The 27,324-nt window shown below is 44.9% G+C and overlaps 1 protein-coding gene across 1 annotated transcript; it reads right to left on the bottom strand.

The window, feature by feature from the left end:
* Nucleotides 1-2,103: 2,103 nt before the first annotated feature.
* LMCD1 (LIM and cysteine rich domains 1) lies at nt 2,104-25,383 on the bottom strand. Its single transcript, XM_044301700.1, has 6 exons — nt 25,269-25,383; nt 13,829-13,917; nt 7,927-8,182; nt 7,069-7,374; nt 6,241-6,456; nt 2,104-4,562 (listed from the first exon to the last, which is right to left on the bottom strand). Exons 1-6 carry the CDS (start codon nt 25,368-25,370, stop codon nt 4,401-4,403), a joined length of 1,131 nt encoding a protein of 376 aa, XP_044157635.1. The 5' UTR covers nt 25,371-25,383; the 3' UTR covers nt 2,104-4,400.
* Between the last annotated feature and the right edge of the window lie 1,941 nt (nt 25,384-27,324).

A 27,324-nucleotide genomic window follows, 5' to 3' on the forward strand; every position in this document is an offset into this window, starting at 1 on the left:
ACTGTGTATCTAATCCTCTCCTGTGTGATACTGTCTGCTGAGCTGTGTATCTAATCCTATCCTGTGTGATACTGTCTGCTGAGCTGTGTATCTAATCCTCTCCTGTGTGATACTGTCTGCTGAGCTGTGTATCTAATCCTATCCTGTGTGATACTGTCTGCTGAGCTGTGTATCTAATCATATCCAGTGTGATACGGTCTGCTGAGCTGTGTATCTAATCATATCCTGTGTGATACTGTCTGCTGAGCTTTGTTATCTAATCCTATCCTGTGTGATACTGTCTGCTGAGCTGTGTATCTAATCCTATCCTGTGTGATACTGTCTGCTGAGCTGTGTATCTAATCCTATCCTGTGTGATACTGTCTGCTGAGCTGTGTATCTAATCCTATCCTGTGTGATACTGTCTGCTGAGCTGTGTATCTAATCCTATCCTGTGTGATACTGTCTGCTGAGCTGTGTATCTAATCCTATCCTGTGTGATACTGTCTGCTGAGCTGTGTATCTAATCCTATCCTGTGTGATACTGTCTGCTGAGCTGTGTATCTAATCCTATCCTGTGTGATACTGTCTGCTGAGCTGTGTATCTAATCCTATCCTGTGTGATACTGTCTGCTGAGCTGTGTATCTAATCCTATCCTGTTGATACTGTCTGCTGAGCTGTGTATCTAATCCTATCCTGTGTGATACTGTCTGCTGAGCTGTGTATCTAATCCTATCCTGTGTGATACTGTCTGCTGAGCTGTGTATCTAATCCTATCCTGTGTGATACTGTCTGCTGAGCTGTGTATCTAATCCTATCCTGTGTGATACTGTCTGCTGAGCTGTGTATCTAATCCTATCCTGTGTGATACTGTCTGCTGAGCTGTGTATCTAATCCTATCCTGTGTGATACTGTCTGCTGAGCTGTGTATCTAATCCTATCCTGTGTGATACTGTCTGCTGAGCTGTGTATCTAATCCTATCCTGTGTGATACTGTCTGCTGAGCTGTGTATCTAATCCTATCCTGTGTGATACTGTCTGCTGAGCTGTGTATCTAATCCTATCCTGTGTGATACTGTCTGCTGAGCTGTGTATCTAATCCTATCCTGTGTGATACTGTCTGCTGAGCTGTGTATCTAATCCTATCCTGTGTGATACTGTCTGCTGAGCTGTGTATCTAATCCTATCCTGTGTGATACTGTCTGCTGAGCTGTGTATCTAATCCTGCCCTGTGTGATACTGTCTGCTGAGCTTTGTATCTAATCCTGTCCTGTGTGATACAGTCTGCTGAGCTGTGTATCTAATCCTATCCTGTGTGATACTGTCTGCTGAGCTGTGTATCTAATCCTATCCTGTGTGATACTGTCTGCTGAGCTTTGTATCTAATCCTATCCTGTGTGATACTGTCTGCTGAGCTGTGTATCTAATCCTATCCTGTGTGATACTGTCTGCTGAGCTGTGTATCTAAGCCTATCCTGTGTGATACTGTCTGCTGAGCTGTGTATCTAATCCTATCCTGTGTGATACTGTTTGTTGAGCTTTGTATCTAATCCTATCCTGTGTGATACTGTCTGCTGAGCTGTGTATCTAATCCTATCCTGTGTGATACTGTCTGCTGAGCTGTGTATCTAATCCTATCCTGTGTGATACTGCCTGCTGAGCTGTGTATCTAATCCTATCCTGTGTGATACTGTCTGCTGAGCTGTGTATCTAATCCTATCCTGTGTGATACTGCCTGCTGAGCTGTGTATCTAATCCTATCCTGTGTGATACTGTCTGCTGAGCTGTGTATCTAATCCCATCACGTGTGATACTTTCTGATGAGCACCTGTATCTAAGCTGAGTATCTGTGATATTTGCTGTAACTGATGTACTTTCTAATATACATTGTCTATCACTTTTTCCCTATTTTCATGCAGAGGCTGAACACCCACACAGATCACATGCTTCTCACAGCTGAGGGTTTGTGACTATTGTGTCTTCTCTAGACAGCCCAGTCCTGATAGTTTGATACAATGTATCAGTGCAGGAGAAATGTAGCAGCCGGGGTCCAGGATGTGTGACACCCAGGTTGTCGGGGGCTTTGTGTCGGGATCAGATGATTGAAGGACGCTCAGGACAAGTGGTTTTATGTTGTTTTATTCCAAGAAGCATCATGGCAGCCAATGCCTTGTCAGGAGACTCTAGTTACCCCATTTCTTACAAGCAGTTTGGGGTACATTTACATGGATTGCAGGCAGGATATGCACGACCTCCACATCAGCCACACAGCAATCATCTGGTTAGGAAAAGCGGGGAATGAAAGTTGGGAGCAGTCAGAAATCTCCCACATCAGTAAGTACAGTCACGACCCAGGCAGCAGAGGATCCCCCGGCTGCTATGGGACACGTCGGCTTCTTACACAGCTTGGTTTGCACCAGGTTGCAATGAAAAAAATAAAGTTTAATCAGCAATGAAAAGTTCTGCAATTTTCTAGCATCTGTGTGTTTATAGCTCTTTACCATTTTCAAGGTCTCTGCTTGCTGTCAGTGTGTTTGCATTCACCGGGAGCGATCTGCTCTGGCCTGAGAGGTGGATACAATTGTATCAGTCTAGACCAGGCATGCTCAACCTGCGGCCCTCCAGCTGTTGCAAAACTACAACTCCCATCATTCCCGGACAGCCTACAGCCAACAGCCTACAGAAGGGCAAGGTGGGAGTTGTAGTTTTACAACAGCTGGAGGGCCGCAGGTTGAGCATCCCTGGTCTAGACAGTGCTCTGGACTCCTCGGTGATACATTGTATAAACTACTGGTGCAATCTGTGCTGCTGTTCAGTACACAGAGCATTCCTAGACCAGACACAATTGTATTCAGATGAGAGGAAGACTAGTCACTGACAGCAAGCAGAGATTTTGAAACTTGAGAGGAATTGAAGTGCAAAGAATATTAGAAAGTTGCAGAAATTATTATGCTTTCTTTACATACAGGACTCTGGATTACCATTGTTGATAGTGTCGCCATCAGAACATTTTATACCCCTCTTTACACCGACAATCACCAGTGACTTTAATCCGTCTTCACTTTACGCCCCCCTACTGACGAGGTTATGGGGTATTACCACTAAATCTGCCTCTGATTACTGGTATAGAACCAGAACAGAACACATATCCATGTGAGGAATACTCTGTACGATGGATTTAGAAATCTGACATCATATAACCTTATGGCGGAACACATTCTATAAGATCAATGGATGTTTACGGACACATCCAGGAAAATGTTACCTGCGGAAACAAGATATATCAGTGGTCACTGTACTGCCTCTGAAATCACAGAGATTTCCACTGAATTCCATATGTTTTTGCTTTGCAAAGATTTAAAGGGCGCGTCAACTATTGCAGTTAGAGGGGAATTTACAATTTCCAGTGCTTTTGGAGTCAGTTTTGTGAGGTTTCACCAAATTTATGAATAATATATTTGGCGCAAGTGCAAAGTGGTGAACATTTCTATGTCTGTAAAAGTACACCAGGGCGAGGCTCACCACGGATGCAGAATTTGACCAAATATCGGAAAAATATGCACTGATTGTCACACGCCGGCTTCACTTGTGACTTTTATATTCCGAAAAACTGGCCCAGCAGATTTGATAAATGACCTCCTTAGTGCAAAAAAATAGTAAAATAGTATAAAGCAATTTAGCAAATAGCTTCAGTGAGAACATACTCTACTCTGCAGACCGTCACCATAGCAACAGACTACAAACAAACCCTGTGTAGTCGGATCCTACAGTCGTGTTACTTTTGTCCTTTTCCCGCCTCTTCTCCTATCTGCAGGTCATTAAGGAGAGGGGGACAGAAGGGGTGAAGAAACACATGATCCTAGTCTGTACCCATGAAGACCCATTCTCCTGCATAGCAATTGTACAGGATTTGGTAAATTTTTGCAGAAGCATACACATGCTGTAGGACAAGGAAAAATCTTCTAAAAATTGCAACAATCTTTCCAATACCATCAGACAACCTATATATAAAGCTTCCTTGTCTTTGGCCAACACAAGGTCCCCTGGTCTTGTGATGTGTACGTCTCCACTGGTCACTCGCTGTTGGCCTTGAGATGTTGATCTGGAGCTGACACTTCACTAGTAACAATTAAAACAAAAACATACAAAAATAAATACAATATCTGTTAGTATTCCAGTATGCAGCGTTGAAACCTCCGGTCGCGATCTGCCGGCAGTGACATGCCAAGGTGTGCAATGGTCAGTCACAGTGATGACCGCTCCTCCAGTGACACCACAGCTCTAGGAGTGTCCATCCATATAGCCATGCTGGAGACACCTGGAAAGTCCAGAGATGATGGTGCAGCAGGGACACCAGGAACTATTTCAGGCAGAAGAGATCCAATGGACACCCCAGGATCTGGACACAGGAAGCCTCAATCTAATGAGCAGCTCGGTTCCTGCTGCAGGGGGTACAGAGGAGCAGAGCTCTGTCCAGGACAAAAGGCTGATTGGCGAGTGACTGCTCACAGCTCGTACAGGTAAAGTGCTCCCTGTGCCACGACTTCCCGTCATACTGGTGAAAGTGCTCAGAGAAAATCATCTACAGGATGAAAGTACACAAAATATAAATACTGCAAAATAGTCATAAAAAATTCAGCTTCATCCACAAATTTACATTCAGTAGACGGTAGTAGTTATATCCTTGTACATTGGAGGCAGTATTATAGTAGTTATATCCTTGTACATTGGAGGCAGTATTATAGTAGTTATATTCTTGTACATTGGAGCAGTATTATAGTAGTTATATTCTTGTACGTAGGAGCAGTATTATAGTAGTTATATTCTTGTACATAGGAGGCACTATTATAGAAGTTATATTCTTGTACATAGCAGCAGTATTATAGAAGTTATATTCTTGTACATAGGAGCAGTATTATAGTAGTTATATTCTTGTACATTGGAGGCAGTATTATAGTAGTTATATTCTTGTACATAGGAGGCACTATTATAGAAGTTATATTCTTGTACATAGCAGCAGTATTATAGAAGTTATATTCATGTACATAGGAGCAGTATTATAGTAGTTATATCCTTGTACATTGGAGGCAGTATTATAGTAGTTATATTCTTGTACATAGGAGGCAGTATTATAGTAGTTATATTCTTGTACATAGGAGGCAGTATTATAGTAGTTATATCCTTGTACATAGGAGGCAGTATTATAGTAGTTATATTCTTGTACATAGGAGGCAGTATTATAGTAGTTATATTCTTGTACATAGGAGGCACTATTATAGTAGTTATATCCTTGTACATAGGAGGCAGTATTATAGTAGTTATATTCTTGTACATAGGAGCAGTATTATAGTAGTTATATTCTTGTACATAGGAGCAGTATTATAGTAGTTATATTCTTGTACATTGGAGGCAGTATTATACTAGTTATATTCTTGTACACAGGAGGCAGTATTATAGTAGTTATATTCTTTTACATAGGAGGCAGTATTATAGTAGTTATATTCTTTTACATAGGAGGCAGTATTATAGTAGTTATATTCTTCTACATAAGAGCAGTATTATAGTAGTTATATTCTTGTACATAGGAGCAGTATTATAGTAGTTATATTCTTGTACATAGGAGCAGTATTATAGTAGTTATATTCTTGTACATAGGAGACAGTATTATAGTAGTTATATTCTTGTACATAGGAGCAGTATTATAGTAGTTATATTCTTGTACATAGGAGAGCAGTATTATAGTAGTTATATTCTTGTACATAGGAGCAGTATTATAGTAGTTATATTCTTGTACATAGGAGGCAGTATTATAGTAGTTATATTCTTGTACATAGGAGCAGTATTATAGTAGTTATATTCTTGTACATAGGAGAGCAGTATTATAGTAGTTATATTCTTGTACATAGGAGCAGTATTATAGTAGTTATATTCTTGTACATAGGAGAGCAGTATTATAGTAGTTATATTCTTGTATATAGGAGGCAGTATTATAGTAGTTATATTCTTGTACATAGGGGCAGTATTATAATAGTTATATTCTTGTACATAGGAGCAATATTATAGCAGTTATATTCTTGTACATAGGAGCAGTATTATAGTAGTTATATTCTTGTACATAGGAGCAGTATTATAGTAGTTATATTCTTGTACATAGGAGGCAGTATTATAGTAGTTATATTCTTCTACATAGGAGGCAGTATTATAGTAGTTATATTCTTCTACATAGGAGGCAGTATTATATATTTGTTTTCCATCCTCACCTCATCACATGCAGTGCAGCGTGGCCTCTCACTTTCACAGTAATGCCTTCCACACCACAAGCGATTGCCTTTCCAGAAATAAATTAGGTTCACCAGTGGCTCTCTGCACTGGCAGCACACAAAGCATGCTGGGTGCCATTGCGTCTTGTACCCTGCCTGGTCAGCGTAGACTGCTGGAGCATCAGCGGGCATTAAGTGTTGGCATAACTCACACAACTAAAAGAGATCAGAAGAAATTCAGTAACATCATTCCATTATATCAAGTTACTATAAATTATGAGTCTTCACACAAACGTTTTTTGCGTTCCGTATACAAGCAGTTTTTTTAGTTCTGTATACGGTCCATATACGGAACCATTCATTTCAGTTGTTCCTAAAAAAAAAAAAAGGAATGTACTCCGTATGCATTCCGTTTCGTTCAAAGATAGAACATGTCCTATTATTGCCTGCAAATCACATTCCGTGGCTCCATTGAAGTCAATGGGTCCACAAGAAAAACAGAACACATATGGAATGTACTCCGTATGTCTTCCCAGCCCAGTTTTTTATATGTAATTACTGTATACTATATATGCCATACGGAAAAACGGAACGGAACCGGAAACACTACTGAAACGAAAAACGAAAAAAATTAATCCATTAAAACCGGCCTGCAAAACACTGAAAAAGCCATACGGTCGTGTGAACAAGCCCTTAGTTTTATCTTTTTTTTTTGCTGCTGCAACCACAAGTCTTTCAGGATTTTTAGCCAATTTGTAGGAAACTGAGCCTTTTCCATGGGAGATGAACACGTCAGGATATGATCCGTGGAGAGGGTGCTGTACTCACATAATCCTTCTTGGCTGCGGGCTCCTCTGCGGCGCTGTTTGCAGTCTCTGTAGTGTTGGGTTTCTTTTCATCTTCTTTGGCACTACACGGTAACGCCACCTCTGCCACCCCCATCACATTCTCCTTGTATTGCTTCACAAAGGCTTCCATTGCAGACTTCTCACCCTCTTTCAGGCCTTTGCAATATTGGGGGTTATAGTCATAGCAGGGTAATTGCTTAATTAGCTGCAGGCGTCGATAGTGTGCCCCTTCTGTGCCAGCCACAGGCTGCATCTTCTTAGGGATTAATTCCATATAATGCATGGCCTGGAAAGACATAGATCATTGTTATATGAGCATTATTAAATGTACACTTGATGAGTAGGCTCCTTCTGGTACGCTGCTCCCTCTCCCCTCTCACAGCATGCAGTTTTACACACACCTGCAGCTGCATCCCCCTCCTCTCACACCTCCTTGTCTGTTTTACATCGACTGATGTTTTCTTGACTGTCATTTACAGAGATCCCCCAGTGAACAAAAGACAAACTATAGGTTGTGGGAAGGTGAGGAGGACGACATTTTAAATCTTTTGTTGATTATATAATGTGATGTCCCCAGTGATCGATGAGGGTTCTATTGGTCGGATCTTCATGGATCTAACATTCATCACCTGTCCCATAGATAAGTAATGCAGATTAAAGTCTAGAATATCCCTTTAAGGTAGAAGGGAACATTGCAACATTGTTGCGCCATTGTATACACTATAACACTGTGCACCAAGGAGATGCTCACACTATGGCGTCTTGATCAGGGATTATAATACTCTTGATATACATTTGACCAGAGGACAGGAGGAAATTCATGAAGAACTCAACGTACCAGTTTTTGGTTGAGTCCAGGCGGTGCCCACTCATAGGTGACGGTCAGGAAGGTGGGATCTTTTCGGGAGGTAATAGGGTTGGTAATGATCATACGATTCCTCTTGTAGACCCGCGCCCCTTCGCTGCCTTTCACACGCGCGGTCAGTCCTGAGTAGCGGGTATCTGAGAGCAGCTGCCCAATTCTATAGTCTTCTTCTACTTCTGGGGGTAGAGCGTGGTCTTCACGAGGGCAGTGGCAGAGCTCACACAATTTCCTGTAATAATATGAGATTGTGGTGTGAGCTGTAGTACATGGACATTTCTCCGGGATGTACTTCAGTTATGAGATGAAGAAGTGACTTCTGGAAAAGGTCATTCGCTTCTTTGCAAATTGTGACAGCAAAAATGTCGGCCATAATGATGCTTCTAGGGATTGCCACAGGCCCTTAGGTTATGTGGACCTAACAAGAAGTACTCAGTACCACCATACAGTGCTTAAATAAGACCACCATACAGTGCTCAACTGATACCACCATACATAATACCACCATATAGAGCATGGACAGCATTAGTGCTCAACCACAGTGTACTCAAATAATACCACCATGCAGCTCTAAAAAAATACTCCTATAGAGTAAATAAATAAAACCACTTTACAGAGCACATATAATACCAGCATACTGTCACGGACGTTCCCGGGACAGGTGGCAGGAGATCGGTGAGACTGGCAACACGTGGTTTGAGCTGACAGGTTTTCCGTTTGGATCAAATGACATCTGTGTTGTTTCTGGTGCTCGCCGCACCCTCTTTCCCCAGGTGTGGCTATTAGGGTCATATAACCTTCTCTAGTTATTGTTGTTTCTCCCACAATGCTGTGCAGTTTATGGCTTCAGTTTGAGTTGTGGATTGCTGGTGTGTGGATCTCGGCTGAGTTCCTGGTGCTTCTATTGCTCCTTTGAAGTTAAGTCTTTCCTTTCCCTTTTGTATTTTGTTTGGGTTCTGTGTGTTGCATTTCCCTATTGTTTGTATTAGGCCTGAAGGAGACTCCTGTTCATACTTCCTTTTGGAGAAACAGGTAGTCTCATCCCTGCCATTAGTACCAGGGTCCTATAGGGCTTGATAGGACTCTAGGTATTCCTGCGTATGAACTCACCTACCTTTAAGGTCTGTTCATACTGGTAGTCAGTCAGGATTTTGGTTAGGGTTTTCACTAGGAGGTGTCCATTTTCCTTCCCTAGTTCTCAGGCCTGATTCCCTGTTCCCCCCTTCCCTCCTATACTCGGTGTGGTGTGTCCCTCCCACAGAGAAGCGTGACACATACATAGAACCACCATAGAATTTTTAAATAATACTATCATACATACCTGTCCATGCTCCAGTGGCAAGTCCGGCCTCTCTGTTGCAGCCAGGGTTGTTCCATTGCGGTGGCGAGCAGCCTGACTGTCAAGCCTATCCGGGAGCAGGGATGCCGGGCCGATCAGGCTCAGTGCTGGCGTCACATGCTTCCTGTCAGTGGGAGATTTAAGCAGGCAGCTGCAGGCACTCATTTTGCCACTCCTGGATCTTGACTTCTGTTTTGGCTTTGACCTTGCCTCTGACCCCGATTATATTTCTGATGTTACCTCCTGGAATTGACACTGCCTGTTATTTGACTCTGTGATTATATCCTGTTTTGGCTCTGACGTTTTACCTCCTTTGTCAGACAGTATTTGTACCTCTTTTTGTTTAGGCCCCTGCACTTTGTTAAGTTAGGGACCATCGACCAGTTGGGGGCCGTCATTTAGGACGGATTGTCTAAGTAGGTAGAAATAGTGGTGTAGGGCTCCACTATTCCCTATCTAACATGACAATACGTTACTCAATACCATCATACAGAACATAAATAATACTACCATACAGTGCTGAATAGAGAACCCCAGATGGTAGCAGATCAGTTACCCTTTCTGCCTTTATTTAGCCCCTAGTACAATCTGAGGAGTGATGAGTCCAGGAGACTGGCTGTATCCGGCATGTCTTTGGAGGGTCTGCAATGAATATACCACACATTTCCTAGCAGGAATGACTTTCCCAGGCTTCATTACGAGACACCGATGACTGCATATGGGGGTGACACAGAAGCTTTGTGCTCCAGATTCCTACAGCCTCCCACCACAGAGGCGATACCAGCCCTGACCTTTATACTTATCCAAAAATTCCAGACCCAGACGTTCATTTTATCCCCCTCACTTTCTGCCAGAGAAGTCCTGATTAATGCCTGGGCTTTACATCTGCTCTGCTGGCACCAGGACGGGCTCACATGTGCGAATGTCTCAGGTGAATCTGTAATGACAGACTGAAGGTTTCGTGTTCTATCAGTGTCGGACTGATGTCCATTGGGCCCTCTGGAGGAAACTATTCTGAGGGCCCACCCTCTGCACATACAGAACCTTAAGGGCTCGGTTTTATTAGGGTCCCATTATTGTCAGAGCTTAAGCCCAGCACCGGATCCTCTGGTGGGCCAGTTCAACCCCATCTATAGATTCACTTTGCTGCCTATACCCTTACCAAGACAGAGTGGCACCAACCCCAGGGGTACATACCCCAGCAGCCACCCTATTGTGGAATACACATGGAACGGTGCCCGTGTATTGCGGATCCGCAAATGCGGTCCACAATTCAGCCACAGAGCGCACACGTTCGTGTGCAATAAGCCTTAATCTGATCACCTATCCTGAGGATACCAGAAAACCCCCTTTAATCATCGGTTTACAACTTTGCAATATCCTTTCAGATCCTCACCATTGCTGTCAATGAATGAGAACATCCTGGTTTCCATTCAGAGGCAGTCGGCTCCTCCTGCTCTTAGTGGATACAATTGTATCCAGAGCTCTATGAGGTAACCCCATAATCAGTAGCTTCACAGATCTCTCTGCTATGTTTGCTACAATGTAACATTCTGTGATTACATCACAGAGCTTTGTCTAGACTGTTACAATTGTATCCACTTCTCAGCGGAGAGCAGGAATCGCCATGTGCAGGTTTATTGCCTCTGAATGGAAACCAGAATGTGCTCATTTAATGACAGCAAACAAAGTCTAGTAGAACATTGCAGATTTATTTATTTTTTGCTTCTTTTCTCTAAAAACGGAAACCCCTTTAAGAACTTTGCAAGACGATTCCGTCACCCTTTGGTTATCCAGACATAGCCCCATCCACAATTCATATGCTTAGTGTTTTATTCCAGAAATCCTTACAATAATGGGACGCGTTTCGGCCCGTCCAGCCTTCGTCAGCAAACCTGCCATTTGTTTGGAGTTCGCTCTTTTCTCGTGCGGGCACAACGTCTAGTCGAGTGCTGATCTTCCCTATTTGCTCTATAGCCCCATCCACATTATTACATAGACCTCCGCCGGTCACAGCCCGTCAAACAGGCGACGAACAAACCTTCGACAACCTCTTCCGGCCCACACTGTATCAAAAGAATGAAAACCTCTGCGTTAATTGAGGCGTTTACATGCTGCAATTAAGTCTGAAGACCTGTGGTACGTTTTTCCCTGACTGCTCGCTCATTAGTTTGTAGTTCTGCGAGTTTATCGCTCGCTTTGCGTCACTGATCATCCGAGCGTGCACGAGACCTTCCAGACAGCTGGCTGACTACTTAAAGCTGCAGATTAAAAGGACCAGGCAGGATAACAAGTCAATATGTTTCCCTCATTTTCAGAATTACTTATAGCGCCAGATACGCTCCATAAATTGCTTCATTATTGAGGCGCGTGATTGATACAGAATATTCATTTGTCGCGCGGATTCCTGTTCAGAATGTTTATAATCGACATGAATCGACGCCTGGTTCTCGCCTCCGCTGCAGATGACGGTCATTAATAATTCACAAAAAGGCTGCTGAAGTAGCACCAGGATCGTTCGCCTTCATTTCTCATCTCACAACGCGTTGGTTATAGGCTTTGTTTATTTCAGTTTAATTTTGTACTTAGTCTTTGCTCTTATGGTGCCGTCTATCTGCGATTATGTCTCCCGCTCGCTGCTGAGACTCATCACGTTCTAGTGTCATTTGTCATTTCTTCTCTACTCTCTACAGACAAGAGCTTCCTGGCAGCCCTTAAAGAGAAACCCCTCAAAAATAAAAAGAACCCTAAGGATGGCACTGTTATGTGGGCACCTTACTGTAATATGCTGATAAATGGATGCTGTATGGTAGGGTTATTTGTACATTGTATGACCATACATCATAAGGGATAGGGGTACCAACAGAAGGTATCCCACAGGGTAACTATCACTCCTCTTAGAGCCCCCACAGGGTTTGTCATATAATGAAAGATGCCAGAATTTGGGGTCCCTTGCTTTATGATCAAGGGCCAAAGGGCTAAACTACATGTTTCCCTATGTAATACCTTAAGGCCCCTTGCAGACGAGTGTGTCCGGATTAGGTCCAGATGCGTCCCGGTGCATTGCGGCAAACCCGCGCGAGTAGGTACGCAATTGTAGTCAGTTTTGACTGCGATTGCGTTCCGATGTTCAGTTTTTATCGCGCAGGTGCAATGTGTTTTGCACGCGCGTGATAAAAAACTGACTGTGGTACCCAGACCTGAACTTCTTCACAGAAGTTCAGGTTTGGGTTTGGTGTTGTGTAGATTGTATTATTTTCCCTTATAACATGGTTATAAGGGAAAATAATAGCATTCTGAATACAGAATGCATAGTACAATAGCGCTGGAGGGGTTAAAAAAAAAAGAAAAAAATTAACTCACCTTAATCCACTTGATCGCGCAGCCGGCATCTCTACTGTGTTCTTCTTTGAGGAATAGGACCTTTGATAAGGTCGCTGCGCTCATCACATGGTCCGTCACATGAACCATCACCATAGTGACGTGGTCCTCAAAGGTCCTATTCTTCACAAATGCTGCGATTTTCACGCAACGCACAAGTGATGCGTGAAAATCACCGCTCATGTGCACAGCCCCATAGAAATGAATGGGTCCGGATTCAGTGCGGGTGCAATGCGTTCACCTCACGCATTGCACCCGCGCGGAAATCTCGCCTGGGTGAAAAGGGGCCTAAGGGTAAGTTCGCATCTGCAGCATGCCTGGCTGTTGGCCGGAGAAAAAACGCTGCATGCAATGTTTTTTGTCCGGCCGAAACCTGCTATTTATGCTGGAAATTGGTCTCATCACCACCAGACCTCAAGTCAACCGGGATCTGGAGGCGAGTTGTAGAATCCGACAATGCCGGATTTGACGAAATTCCGCAGGATGCTCTCTGCTGGATCTGCTGTCGCACATGCAAACTTACCTTTATTTGGCGCCTCACTGTCATATGGTTAAGGTCGTGCAGTGCACAAATAACCCTACCATGCAGTGTGCAGTTGTCGGCATATTACAGTAGGGTGCCCCAATAACAGTGCCATAGAATGGCTAAATAACACATCTATATAGCTGCCTAAATAACAATCCTATCAAGCGCTGACAACTTCACTGCAGCACTAGCACACAAAGCACATACCGCCATACAGTGGTCAAGAGTAATACCGCCATACAGTGACCAAAAACAGCATCTCAGAAAAAGTGCTCAAATAGCAGCGCAACATGTACACCCCAGAGAATGCTCCGCTTCTCAAGGCGAGGGTGGGGTAGGCAAGGGCCACAGTTATCTGGAGCTGATCCTGCTGGGGATGTAGGACTATAAGTCTAGGCAGGGCGACAACCCTTGTGGCAGCTGGCGTAGTGGCCATGTTGGTTGTCACCTACATTTCCTGGTAAAAAAGGGCGACTGAGGGCTTCAGACTGGGATTTTTATTGCTACTTGCAGCAATTACATGAACCCAGATGTGATCTCTCTTTGGAAACCAGAGGCGTTTCCTGATCATTCCTCATCTGTCTGATTGAATCCGTTCTCAGTTGCAGAAGTTCACAGTATAATGACCTTACCTCCAGGAGTGCGGCTGGAATCCTGTACACGTCCCCTTACACCTCATGCAGGGGGGGCTCCTCTCTGCGCCCTGCTGCCCCACTGGCATCTGGAAAACAAGAGGAGACGCCTGTAAGATCCGGGCAGTTCACAGCTGATTGCACACTCACACTCAGACATCATCCAGGATTTGTGTAGGCATCACCACCTAGGATTTTTGTGGTAGTTGCAAGAGCTACAGAAAATAAGAAAGTAATTGACTAAGATTTGAGGTCACATTGGATGCTGTTGACTCGTTGCCCTCATCTCCATCCGGGACTACTCCCTCTGCTAATGATTTAATGCCTGTGGAAAGAGGGAGCCCTGTGCAGCTTCACAAAGCCTACTGCCAAGGGTGCTAGGACCAGCCTGAGTTTGGGCCTGTCTGCAGACCCCATAGCGGTGCCCTTGAGTTTACCTCTCACATTGTTACGTTGCTACATGTGATCATCCACACAACGTCCTATGTCAGGTGGAATAACAGTGATGGAAGAGGAAGGGAATGTTCCACCCATCATCCATACTGCACTGGACCATTACTTTGAGTCTATTTTCATCTTGAGAAGATTAAAATGGTGCAACATAACCCGAAAGGCATGTGTTAATCTGCCTCACCTGTCCCCCTCAGGAGCATAGCTCTATGGTCGGACTATAGTGTGTTTTGTGGAAGGCATTTGGTCCCTGCAGGAGATCGTTCAGATACAGCCAGCTGGAAGCTCGAACAGCACGGTCCTTTGGTCCCAGGGGCTTAGACTGTTTAGCTGAGATATGTGGAGTCCAATGAAGTCATTACAGCCGTTACCTCTGTCACAGCAGACAGAAATAAGCCTGGCAGCTTCTCCGAGACCTCGCAAGACTTCACCAAACCAGGAAAGTGGACATGGAGAATTTTTTTCCTTTCAAATAAAAAAATTCTTCAGCTTGTACTTAGTGCATTCCTCGCTTATCACTGAGCTATAACTCGTTCTGGGAAATGAATGGAAGGGAGCGGATGACAAGTGGATTGTAGTGTTATGTACAGTGTGGAATGTAGGAAATGCTGCAGTGCACCGGTTATTAGAAAATACATTTCCTTGCAGGGACCTATAATGGTCAGAGCTTCCTTTTTTTTCTGATATAGCACCAAATCCAATGACTAAGAATTTACAATTGAGTTGAGATCTGTAGGCACCACCTCTAGTGGTGGCTGTATAATCTGTATGCAGTGAGCTCCCTCTAGTGGTGGCTGTATAATCTGTATGTAGCGAGCTCCCCCTAGTGGTGGCTGTATAACCTGTATGTAGTGAGCTCCCTCTAGTGGTGACTGTATAATCTGTATGTAGTGAGCTCCCTCTAGTGGTGGCTGTATAATCTGTATGTAGTGAGCTCCCTCTAGTGGTGGCTGTATAATCTGTATGTAGTGAGCTCCCTCTAATGGTGGCTGTATAATCTGTCTGTAGTGAGCTCCCCCTAGTGGTGGCTGTATAATCTGTATGTAGTGAGCTCCCCCTAGTGGTGACTGTATAATCTGTATGTAGTGAGCTCCCCCTAGTGGTGGCTGTATAATCTGTATGTAGTGAGCTCCCTCTAGTGGTGACTGTATAATCTGTATATAGTGAGCTCCCCCTAGTGGTGACTGTATAATCTGTATGTAGTGAGATCCCTTAGTGGTGACTGTATAATCTGTATGTAGTGAGCTCCCCCTAGTGGTGACTGTATAATCTGTATATAGTGAGCTCCCCCTAGTGGTGGCTATATAATCTGTATGTAGTGAGATCCCTTAGTGGTGACTGTATAATCTGTATGTAGTGAGCTCCCCCTAGTGGTGACTGTATAATCTGTATGTAGTGAGCTCCTCCTAGTGGTGGCTGTATAATGTGTATGCAGTGAGCTCCCTCTAGTGGTGGCTGTATAATCTGTATGTAGTGAGCTCCCCTAGTGGTGGCTGTATAATCTGTATATAGTGAGCTCCCTCTAGTGGTGGCTGTATAATCTGTATGTAGTGAGCTTCCCCTAGTGGTGGCTGTATAACCTGTATGTAGTGAGCTCCCTCTAGTGGTGGCTGTATAATCTGTAGGTAGTGAGCTCCCCCCTAGTGGTGGCTGTATAATCTGTAGGCAGTGAGCTCCCCCCTAGTGGTGGCTGTATAATCTGTAGGTAGTGAGCTCCCTCTAGTCGTGGATGTATAATCTGAATGTAGTGAGCTCCTTTAGTGGTGGCTCTATAATCTGTATGTAGTGAGATCCCCTAGTGGTGACTGTATAATCTGTATGTAGTGAGCTCCTCCTAGTGGTGGCTGTATAATGTGTATGCAGTGAGCTCCCTCTAGTGGTGGCTGTATAATCTGTATGTAGTGAGCTTCCCCTAGTGGTGGCTGTATAACCTGTATGTAGTGAGCTCCCTCTAGTGGTGGCTGTATAATCTGTAGGTAGTGAGCTCCCCCCTAGTGGTGGCTGTATAATCTGTAGGCAGTGAGCTCCCCCTAGTGGTGGCTGTATATTCTGTAGGTAGTGAGCTCCCTCTAGTCGTGGATGTATAATCTGTATGTAGTGAGCTCCTTTAGTGGTGGCTCTATAATCTGTATGTAGTGAGCTCCCCCTAGTGGTGGCTGTATAATCTGTGTGTAGTGAGATCCCCTAGTGGTGACTGTATAATCTGTATGTAGTGAGCTCCCCCTATTGGTGACTGTATAATCTGTATGTAGTGAGCTCCCCCTAGTGGTGACTGTATAATCTGTATGTAGTGAGCTCCTCCTAGTGGTGGCTGTATAATCTGTATGTAGTGAGCTCTCTCTAGTGGTGGCTGTATAATCTGTAGGTAGTGAGCTCCCTCTAGTGGTGGCTGTATAATCTGTAGGCAGTGAGCTCCCCCCTAGTGGTGGCTGTATAATCTGTAGGCAGTGAGCTCCCCCCTAGTGGTGGCTGTGTATTCTGTAGGTAGTGAGCTCCCTCTAGTCGTGGATGTATAATCTGTATGTAGTGAGCTCCTTTAGTGGTGGCTCTATAATCTGTATGTAGTGAGCTCCCCCTAGTGGTGGCTGTATAATCTGTGTGTAGTGAGATCCCCTAGTGGTGACTGTATAATCTGTATGTAGTGAGCCCCCCCTATTGGTGACTGTATAATCTATATGTAGTGAGCTCCCCCTAGTGGTGACTGTATAATCTGTATGTAGTGAGCTCCCTCCTAGTGGGCTGTATAATCGTGTATTTCAGTGAGCTCTCTAGTGTGGTGTATAATCTGTCATGTAGTGAGCTCCTCTAGTGGTGGCTGTATAATCTGTAGGTAGTGAGCTCCCCTCTAGTGGTGGCTGTATAATCTGTATGTAGTGAGCTCCCTCTAGTGGTGGCTGTATAATCTGTGTGTAGTTAGCTCCCTTAGTGGTGGCTGTATAATCTGTAATGTAGTGAGCTCCCTCTAGTGGTGGCCTGTATAACTGTAAGTAGTGAGCTGCCCTCTAGTGGTGGCTGTATAATCTGTATGTAGTGAGCTGCCTCTAGTGGTGGCTGTATAATCTGTATGTAGTGAGCTCTCTCTAGTGGTGGCTGTATAATCTGTATGCAGTGAGCTCCTCTAGTGGTGGCTGTATAATGTGTAGCGTGAGCTCTACTCTAGTGGTGGCTGTATAATCTGTAGGTAGTGAGCTCCTTCTAGTGGTGGCTGTATAATCTGTAGGTAGTGAGCTCCCTCTAGTGGTGGCTGTATAATCTGTAGGTAGTGAGCTCCCTCTAGTGGTGGCTGTATAATCTGTATGTAGTTAGCTCCCCCTAGTGGTGGCTGTATAATCTGTATGTAGTGAGCTCCCTCTAGTGGTGGCTGTATAACCTGTATGTAGTGAGCTCCCTCTAGTGGTGGCTGTATAATCTGTAGGTAGTGAGCTCCCCCCTAGTGGTGGCTGTATAATCTGTAGGTAGTGAGCTCCCTCTAGTGGTGGCTGTATAATCTGTATGTAGTAAGCTCCCCCTAGTGGTGGCTGTATAATCTGTATGTAGTGAGCTCCCCCTAGTGGTGGCTGTATAATCTGTGTGCAGTGAGCTCACCCTAGTGGTGGCTGTATAATCTGTATGTAGTTAGCTCCCCCTAGTGGTGGCTGTATAATCTGTATGTAGTGAGCTCCCCCTAGTGGTGACTGTATAAACTGTATGTAGTGAGCTCCTCCTAGTGGTGGCTGTATAATCTGTATGTAGTGAGCTCCCTCTAGTGGTGGCTGTATAATCTGTATGTAGTGAGCTCCCTCTAGTGGTGGCTGTATAATCTGTATGTAATGAGCTCCCCCAACTGGTGGATGCATAATCTGTATGCAGTGAGCTCCCACAACTGGTGGCTGTATAATCTGTATGTAGTGAGCTCCCTCTAGTGGTGACTGTATAATCTGTATGCAGTGAGCTCCCTCTAGTGGTGGCTGTATAATCTGTAGGTAGTGAGCGCCCTCTAGTGGTGGCTGTATAATCTGTATGTAGTGAGCTCCCTCTAGTGGTGGCTGTATAACCTGTATGTAGTGAGTTCCCTCTAGTGGTGGCTGTATAATCTGTATGTAGTGAGCTCCCTTTAGTGGTGACTGTATAATCTGTATGCAGTGAGCTCCCTCTAGTGGTGGCTGTATAATCTGTATGTAATGAGCTCCCCCAACTGGTGGCTGCATAATCTGTATGCAGTGAGCTCCCACAACTGGTGGCTGTATAATCTGTATGTAGTGAGCTCCCTCTAGTGGTGACTGTATAATCTGTATGCAGTGAGCTCCCTCTAGTGGTGGCTGTATAATCTGTATGTAGTGAGCTCCCTCTAGTGGTGGCTGTATAACCTGTATGTAGTGAGCTCCCTCTAGTGGTGGCTGTATAACCTGTATGTAGTGAGCTCCCTCTAGTGGTGGCTGTATAATCTGTATGTAGTGAGCTCCCTTTAGTGGTGACTGTATAATCTGTATGCAGTGAGCTCCCTCTAGTGGTGACTGTATAATCTGTATGTAATGAGCTCCCTCTACTGGTGACTGTATAATCTGTATGTAATGAGCTCCATCTAGTGGTGACTGTATAATCTGTATGTAGTGAGCTCCCTCTAGTGGTGGCTGTATAATCTGTATGTAGTGAGCTCCCTCTAGTGGTGGCTGCATAATCTGTATGCAGTGAGCTCCCACAACTGGTGGCTGTATAATCTGTATGTAGTGAGCTCCCTCTAGTGGTGGCTGTATAATCTGTATGCAGTGAGCTCCCTCTAGTGGTGGCTGTATATTCTGTAGGTAGTGAGCTCTCCATATTTATTATATATAGATCTGCCTAATATGAGAAAAACATGTATATTTCTTCCAGTCCCACCTGTGCCGCCATGGTGCCAACATGAGGCTGAGCTGCAGTTCCACACGCAGCCCACAGAGATGCGGACAATGGTGAGTACTATACATAGCAGGAACTCATTGAACATGTCATGGCTCCTCAGTCTACACCATGTCCTGACCCCTGGAGAGGTCACATCTATTCGCCCGTTATCTGGACTGATACGAGAAGATTCCACTTTAGTCCATAAAGCGACAGATCCTCCAGTTATGATCCACTTCCTCATGCACCATCTCAGTCCCTATAGGCCCCTCAGCGGACTGTGTGGCTGTCATCTCTCGTCCTCGGTACCCAGCAGCCTGAGGCGCTAAATACACGAGGCTCAGGGACAGAGATGAAAGGCAAGTCTCCAACAGGACAGCACAGGGCGGAGCGGGGCTCAGTGACGTCTGGGATTCTACATGAAGACATTGGAAGGTTGACTAGTTACAATGTATCAGTGGAGTCCTGGATCTGTGCTGCTGATGTGTTTATCACTTGGATGGGATACACTGTAGCAAAGCATCAGCTGCATGAGCAGGACTAGGTCTGTTCACACTTTAGGGTATGTTCAGAGGGTTTTAGGATATCAGCGGGAAGGTATATAGAAGTGACTGTATATTCTAGTATATGGCATGTACATCGGAGCTGGCGGTGTATGTTCTGTCCAGCAACGTAAAAAATGGCTAAAATAGGCTGTACAAAATCCAGCATCCTTGAAGTTTGTAGTGGAAACAGTCAACAAGGAGGCCGAATGATACTAGGAGGCAACAAGCAGGCCGAAGGCTATTGACTGAGCTTCTCATGGCGTTGTGTGTCGTCTTACTATGCTTCATGTGGCTACCTACCACAACTCACACATTATATATCATGCTCAGTAACGAGAGCGAAGGCATACGTATTCCAGGCTGCAGTGAGTATTAAGGGGTTAATCAGCCTATTCAAAGCACGACTATATTATAAACCCAATGGTGTACATAGAGTCACAGAAAATTAAAATCGGGTCCGTCAACAGCAACTTGCTGATGATCTCCACTAAAATGTAATGCAAACAAATGTGAAAATAAAAATCAGTTTCAGAGATGCAGGATTTAAAGTTTTTTTTTTTTTTTTTTTACTCTGGGGTCAATGTCGATCATAGACGGAGTGTCACTTTAACTTCAGGCTGCAATGTCACTAACAAGAAGCCAAATTCAGACTGGGGGAGGGTGAGTTAATGGTTAACCCCAGATAAGAGGGGTGTCATGTAGTCCGCACAAGAACTCATCTAGGCCTATTCACAATGCACAGACATTTCGTAGAACTTTGGCGCGGTTCTACCAGTTTGCGCCCTGTGCTGTTTGCATTAATAAGTGCGCCCCTGTATTTCCACTGCCCTGTATGTCTGAATGTGGCGCAGGTCTCGGACTCTCTGCAGCTTCATACAATGGGACCTGTGTGCTTACAGCGTAGACTGCGAATAAACCTCGGGATTTGCATCTGGAATCAATTTCTTGATAATAGTGGAGCAGAGAGGACGACCCTCCTCCAACCCTTCCTGGCAGCAGCTCCAGCGCCACATCCGGAACCGCGCACCTGGATCTGATGCAAAACTCCTCCACAATTGAGACATTTAGTGCAAGTTCCCGGTCTGAGGCTGCGGATTATCCCGTGTATCTAAGGAGGGGGATACCAAGCAGTCACCATAACGTACACGTATGTAAGAGCAGCCGCAGACCCAAGAGAATACACAGAATGCGTGTATCTAATCTTACCATGTGTGATACTGTCTGATGAGCTGTGTATCTAATCCTATTATGTGTGATACTGTCTGCTGAGCTGATGTATCTAATCTTACCATGTGTGATACTGTCTGCTGATCTGTGTATCTAATCCTATCCTGTGTGATACTGTCTGCTGAGCTGTGTATCTAATCCTGTCCTGTGTGATACTGTCTGCTGAGCTGTGTATCTAATCCTATCCTGTGTGATACTGTCTGCTGAGCTGCTGTGTATCTAATCCTATCCTGTGTGATACTGCCTGCTGAGCTGTGTATCTAATCCTATCCTGTGTGATACTGTCTGCTGAGCTGTGTATCTAATCCTATCCTGTGTGATACTGTCTGCTGAGCTGTGTATCTAATCCTATCCTGTGTGATACCGTCTGCTGAGCTGTGTATCTAATCCTGTGTGATACTGTCTGCTGAGCTGTGTATCTAATCACATCATGTGTGATACTGTCTGCTGAGCTGTGTATCTAAGCATATGTGACACTGCCTTCTGATCTGTGTATCTAATCTTACCATGTGTGATACTGTCTGCTGAGCTGTGTATCTAATCCTATCCTGTGTGATACTGTCTGCTGAGCTGTGTATCTAATCCTATCCTGTGTGATACTGTCTGCTGAGCTGTGTATCTAATCCTGTCCTGTGTGATACTGTCTGCTGAGCTGTGTATCTAATCCTGTCCTGTGTGATACTGTCTGCTGAGCTGTGTATCTAATCCTGTCCTGTGTGATACTGTCTGCTGAGCTGTGTATCTAATCCTATCATGTGTGATACTGTCTGCTGAGCTGTGTATCTAATCCTGTCCTGTGTGATACTGTCTGCTGAGCTGTGTATCTAATCCTATCCTGTGTGATACAGTCTGCTGAGCTGTGTATCTAATCCTATCCTGTGTGATACTGTCTGCTGAGCTGTGTATCTAATCCTGTCCTGTGTGATACTGACTGCTGAGCTGTGTATCTAATCCTATCCTGTGTGATACTGTCTGCTGAGCTGTGTATCTAATCCTGTCCTGTGTGATACTGTCTGCTGAGCTGTGTATCTAATCCTATTCTGTGTGATACTGTCTGCTGAGCTGTGTATCTAATCCTATCCTGTGTGACACTGCCTTCTGAGCTGTGTATCTAAGCTCAGCATGTGTGATACTGTCTGCAGAGCGGTGTATCTAATCCTATCATGTGTGATACTGTCTGCTGAGCTGTGTATCTAATCCTATCCTGTGTGATACTGTCTGCTGAGCTGTGTATCTAATCCTATCCTGTGTGATACCGTCTGCTGAGCTGTGTATCTAATCCTGTCCTGTGTGATACTGTCTGCTGAGCTGTGTATCTAATCACATCATGTGTGATACTGTCTGCTGAGCTGTGTATCTAAGCATATGTGACACTGCCTTCTGATCTGTGTATCTAATCTTACCATGTGTGATACTGTCTGCTGAGCTGTGTATCTAATCCTATCCTGTGTGATACTGTCTGCTGAGCTGTGTATCTAATCCTATGTGATACTGTCTGCTGAGCTGTGTATCTAATCCTGTCCTGTGTGATACTGTCTGCTGAGCTGTGTATCTAATCCTATCATGTGTGATACTGTCTGCTGAGCTGTGTATCTAATCCTGTCCTGTGTGATACTGTCTGCTGAGCTGTGTATCTAATCCTATCCTGTGTGATACAGTCTGCTGAGCTGTGTATCTAATCCTATCCTGTGTGATACTGTCTGCTGAGCTGTGTATCTAATCCTGTCCTGTGTGATACTGTCTGCTGAGCTGTGTATCTAATCCTATCCTGTGTGATACTGTCTGCTGAGCTGTGTATCTAATCCTGTCCTGTGTGATACTGTCTGCTGAGCTGTGTATCTAATCCTATTCTGTGTGATACTGTCTGCTGAGCTGTGTATCTAATCCTATCCTGTGTGACACTGCCTTCTGAGCTGTGTATCTAATCCTATCCTGTGTGATACTGTCTGCTGAGCTGTGTATCTAATCCTATCCTGTGTGATACTGTCTGCTGAGCTGTGTATCTAATCCTATCCTGTGTGATACAGTCTGCTGAGCTGTGTATCTAATCCCATCCTGTGTGACACTGCCTTCTGAGCTGTGTATCTAAGCTCAGCATGTGTGATACTGTCTGCAGAGCGGTGTATCTAATCCTATCATGTGTGATACAGTCTAGAGAACTACAGTTGTACATTTTCCCTCACACTAAGGCGAAGTAGGAGAACTACAACTCCCATTATGGAGGTATTTCTGGCACATCTGGTTGGCGGCCCCGCGCACATTGCCTGGTCTTGTTGTGCTGCGCCTGACAGGAGTTCTCTGTCCTGAGGTTCCAGTTACAGAGTCTCTACCTTCATCTGATCGGGTTCATTTGCAGACTGGGTGCGGTTACCTGCCCTGCTGCACCTCGGCCGCCGCTGCCAGAGCCTGTCTGTCTGCATGTTTACCAGCCAGCGGCGAATGGAGACGGCAGGAATCTACAGTGACAGGCTGGAAACTGCAAAACACTGCAGCAGTTACCCCCAACATCTGATCATAGACACAAGATCAAACTGAGAGGCAAAAATAATGATATAAACATAATAATAATAGTATCTGAATAAGAGGGGAGCCAACAGAGCGGGTGTGCCTAATAAAGGTCCATTTCTGGTCACCTGTACTGATCCCAAGTTACATTCTGTATTATACTCCAGAGCTGCACTCACTATTCTGCTTCTGCAGTCACTGTGTACATACATTACATTACTTATCCTGTACTGATCCTGAGTTACATCCTGTATTATACTCCAGAGCTGCACTCACTATTCTGCTGGTGCAGTCACTGTGTACATATATTATTTATCCTGTACTGATCCCGAGTTACATCCTGTATTATACTCCAGAGCTGCACTCACTATTCTGCTGGTGCAGTCACTGTTTACAAACATTACTTATCCTGTACTGATCCTGAGTTACATCCTGTATTATACCCCAGAGCTGCACTCACTATTCTGCTGGTGCAGTCACTATGTACATACATTACTTATCCTGTACTGATCCTGAGTTACATCCTGTATTATACTCCAGAGCTGCACTCACTATTCTGCTGGTGCAGTCACTGTGTACATGCATTAGATTACTTATCCTGTACTGATCCTGAGTTACATCCTGTATTATACTCCAGAGCTGCACTCATTATTCTGCTGGTGCAGTCACTATGTGTATACATTACTTATCCTGTACTGATCCTGAGTTGCATCCTGTATTATACTCCAGAGCTGCACTCACTATTCTGCTGGTGCAGTCACTGTGTACATATATTATTTATCCTGTACTGATCCCGAGTTACATCCTGTATTATACTCCAGAGCTGCACTCACTATTCTGCTGGTGCAGTCACTGTTTACATACATTACTTATCCTGTACTGATCCTGAGTTACATCCTGTATTATACCCCAGAGCTGCACTCACTATTCTGCTGGTGCAGTCACTATGTACATACATTACTTATCCTGTACTGATCCTGAGTTACATCCTGTATTATACTCCAGAGCTGCACTCACTATTCTGGATAGGACAGGATGTAACTTATGATCAGTACAGGATAAGTAATGTATGTACACAGTGATTGCACCAGCAGAATAGTGAGTGCAGCTCTGGAGTATAATATAGGATGTAACTCAGACTGTGTATCCTCTGATGAATTCAGTGGTTCCTCCCATTATAGATATATATATATAAATAGTACACCTCCGGTCCAGTGCGGGGCCCCGGTTGTCACCTGCCTGTACGCGGCCACCATCTATAATACAGGCAGACAGATGTGGAGGGCGGCAGCGTGACATTGTCTTCTCTTTTTCTCAGCTGTTTCCTAGTTATATCTACTCCTGGGAAAGCTGGGTGACAACTGTTTTGAGAAGCCTTACATCCTCCATAGTGGTTGTCACCCAGCTTTTCAAGGCTCCTGAATGGCAAATATAGCCTCTGTCAGAGCTCTGACTCCTTTGGTTTACAGTTTGTGTATGCTGGGAGTTGTAGTTACACAATAGCTTGTAAGAAAATCATTTTAGACTGCTGTAATAGCCTGGGAACAATACCTGGCATGCTGGAGTTTGTAGTACCCCCAACAGCTGTAGAGCATTGCTTCCCAAAGATAGGAGGGCCACAGGTCTATGTAAGAAATGGTAAAATCATGCTGAGACTTGTAGTTCTACAACAGTTGGGCCCCCAGTCTATTAGTAAAGCCGTATAAATGACAGGTTGTGCTGGTACTTGTGGTTCAGCAGGATGCACTGACAGGTTATATCAGCTCAGGTAACGTGTCCAGATTGCCTATCCAGAGATGGTGGGAGTTGTAGTTTCACAACAGCAGGAAGAGTCTATGATGGAGTTGTGCACCTACCTTCTGGGTCCCAGCGCTGAGCTCCATCTCCGGGGTTGTCAGGGTTGTCACTCCTCTTCCTCCAGCGCCTCTGCTCCGAGCTTCCAGCACAGACTGATTCATACGACTTTAACCCAGAGCTGAAACTCCTAGAAAACTCCGGCAGCCAATCCCCGGCCGGGTCCGCCTCACACCCAGCGGGCTCCGGGCGGGGTGTCACTCGCCTATATCCCCTCTGTCTAAGCAGGGAACACCCAGACGGTGTGAGGTCAGCCGGGCGGCGGGGAGCCCAGGAACGCCTGATCCACACGTCTGCTTCCACCAGCCGGGGCCCCGGGCCCCGGGACAGTCACCGGGAATCAGAGTCTGGGGGGCAGCGATGGACAGTACATGATGGGCTGAGATACAGAGGCTCAACAGACTGTATCACACATGATGGGCTGAGATACAGAGGCTCAACAGACTGTATCACACATGATGGGCTGAGATACAGAGGCTCAACAGACTGTATCACACATGATGGGCTGAGATACAGAGGCTCAATAGACTGTATCACACATGATGGGCTGAGATACAGAGGCTCAACAGACTGTATCACACATGATGGGCTGAGATACAGAGGCTCAACAGACTGTATCACACATGATGGGCTGAGATACAGAGGCTCAACAGACTGTATCACACATGATGGGCTGAGATGCAAAGGCTCAATAGACGGTATCACACATGATGGGCTGAGATACAGAGGCTCAACAGACTGTATCACACATGATGGGCTGAGATACAGAGGCTCAATAGACTGTATCACACATGATGGGCTGAGATACAGAGGCTCATCAGGCTGTATCACACATGATGGGCTGAGATACAGAGGCTCAACAGACTGTATCATACATGATGGGCTGAGATACAGAGGCTCAACAGACTGTATCACACATGATGGGCTGAGATACAGAGGCTCAATAGACTGTATCACACATGATGGGCTGAGATACAGAGGCTCAATAGACTGTATCACACATGATGGGCTGAGATACAGAGGCTCAACAGACTGTATCACACATGATGGGCTGAGATACAGAGGCTCAATAGACTGTATCACACATGATGGGCTGAGATACAGAGGCTCAACAGACTGTATCACACATGATGGGCTGAGATACAGAGGCTCAATAGACTGTATCACACATGATGGGCTGAGATACAGAGGCTCAACAGACTGTATCACACATGATGGGCTGAGATACAGAGGCTCAACAGACTGTATCACACATGATGGGCTGAGATACAGAGGTTCAACAGACTGTATCACACATGATGGGCTGATATACAGAGGCTCAACAGACTGTATCACACATGATGGGCTGATATACAGAGGCTCAACAGACTGTATCACACATGATGGGCTGAGATACAGAGGCTCAACAGACTGTATCACACATGATGGGCTGAGATACAGAGGCTCAACAGACTGTATCACACATGATGGGCTGAGATACAGAGGCTCAACAGACTGTATCACACATGATGGGCTGAGATACAGAGGCTCAACAGACTATCACACATGATGGGCTGAGATACAGAGGCTCAACAGACTGTATCACACATGATGGGCTGAGATACAGAGGCTCAACAGACTGTATCACACATAATGGGCTGAGATACAGAGGCTCAACAGACTGTATCACACATGATGGGCTGAGATACAAAGGCTCAATAGACGGTATCACACATGATGGGCTGAGATACAGAGGCTCAACAGACTGTATCACACATGATGGGCTGAGATACAGAGGCTCAACAGACTGTATCACACATGATGGGCTGAGATACAGAGGCTCAACAGACTGTATCACACATGATGGGCTGAGATACAGAGGCTCAACAGACTGTATCACACATGATGGGCTGAGATACAGAGGCTCAACAGACTGTATCACACATGATGGGCTGAGATACAGAGGCTCAACAGACTGTATCACACATGATGGGCTGAGATACAGAGGCTCAACAGACTGTATCACACATGATGGGCTGAGATGCAGAGGCTCAATAGACTGTATCACACATGATGGGC

The sequence above is a fragment of the Bufo gargarizans genome, chromosome 7, assembly GCF_014858855.1.
Source record: "Bufo gargarizans isolate SCDJY-AF-19 chromosome 7, ASM1485885v1, whole genome shotgun sequence".
NCBI lineage: Eukaryota > Metazoa > Chordata > Amphibia > Anura > Bufonidae > Bufo > Bufo gargarizans.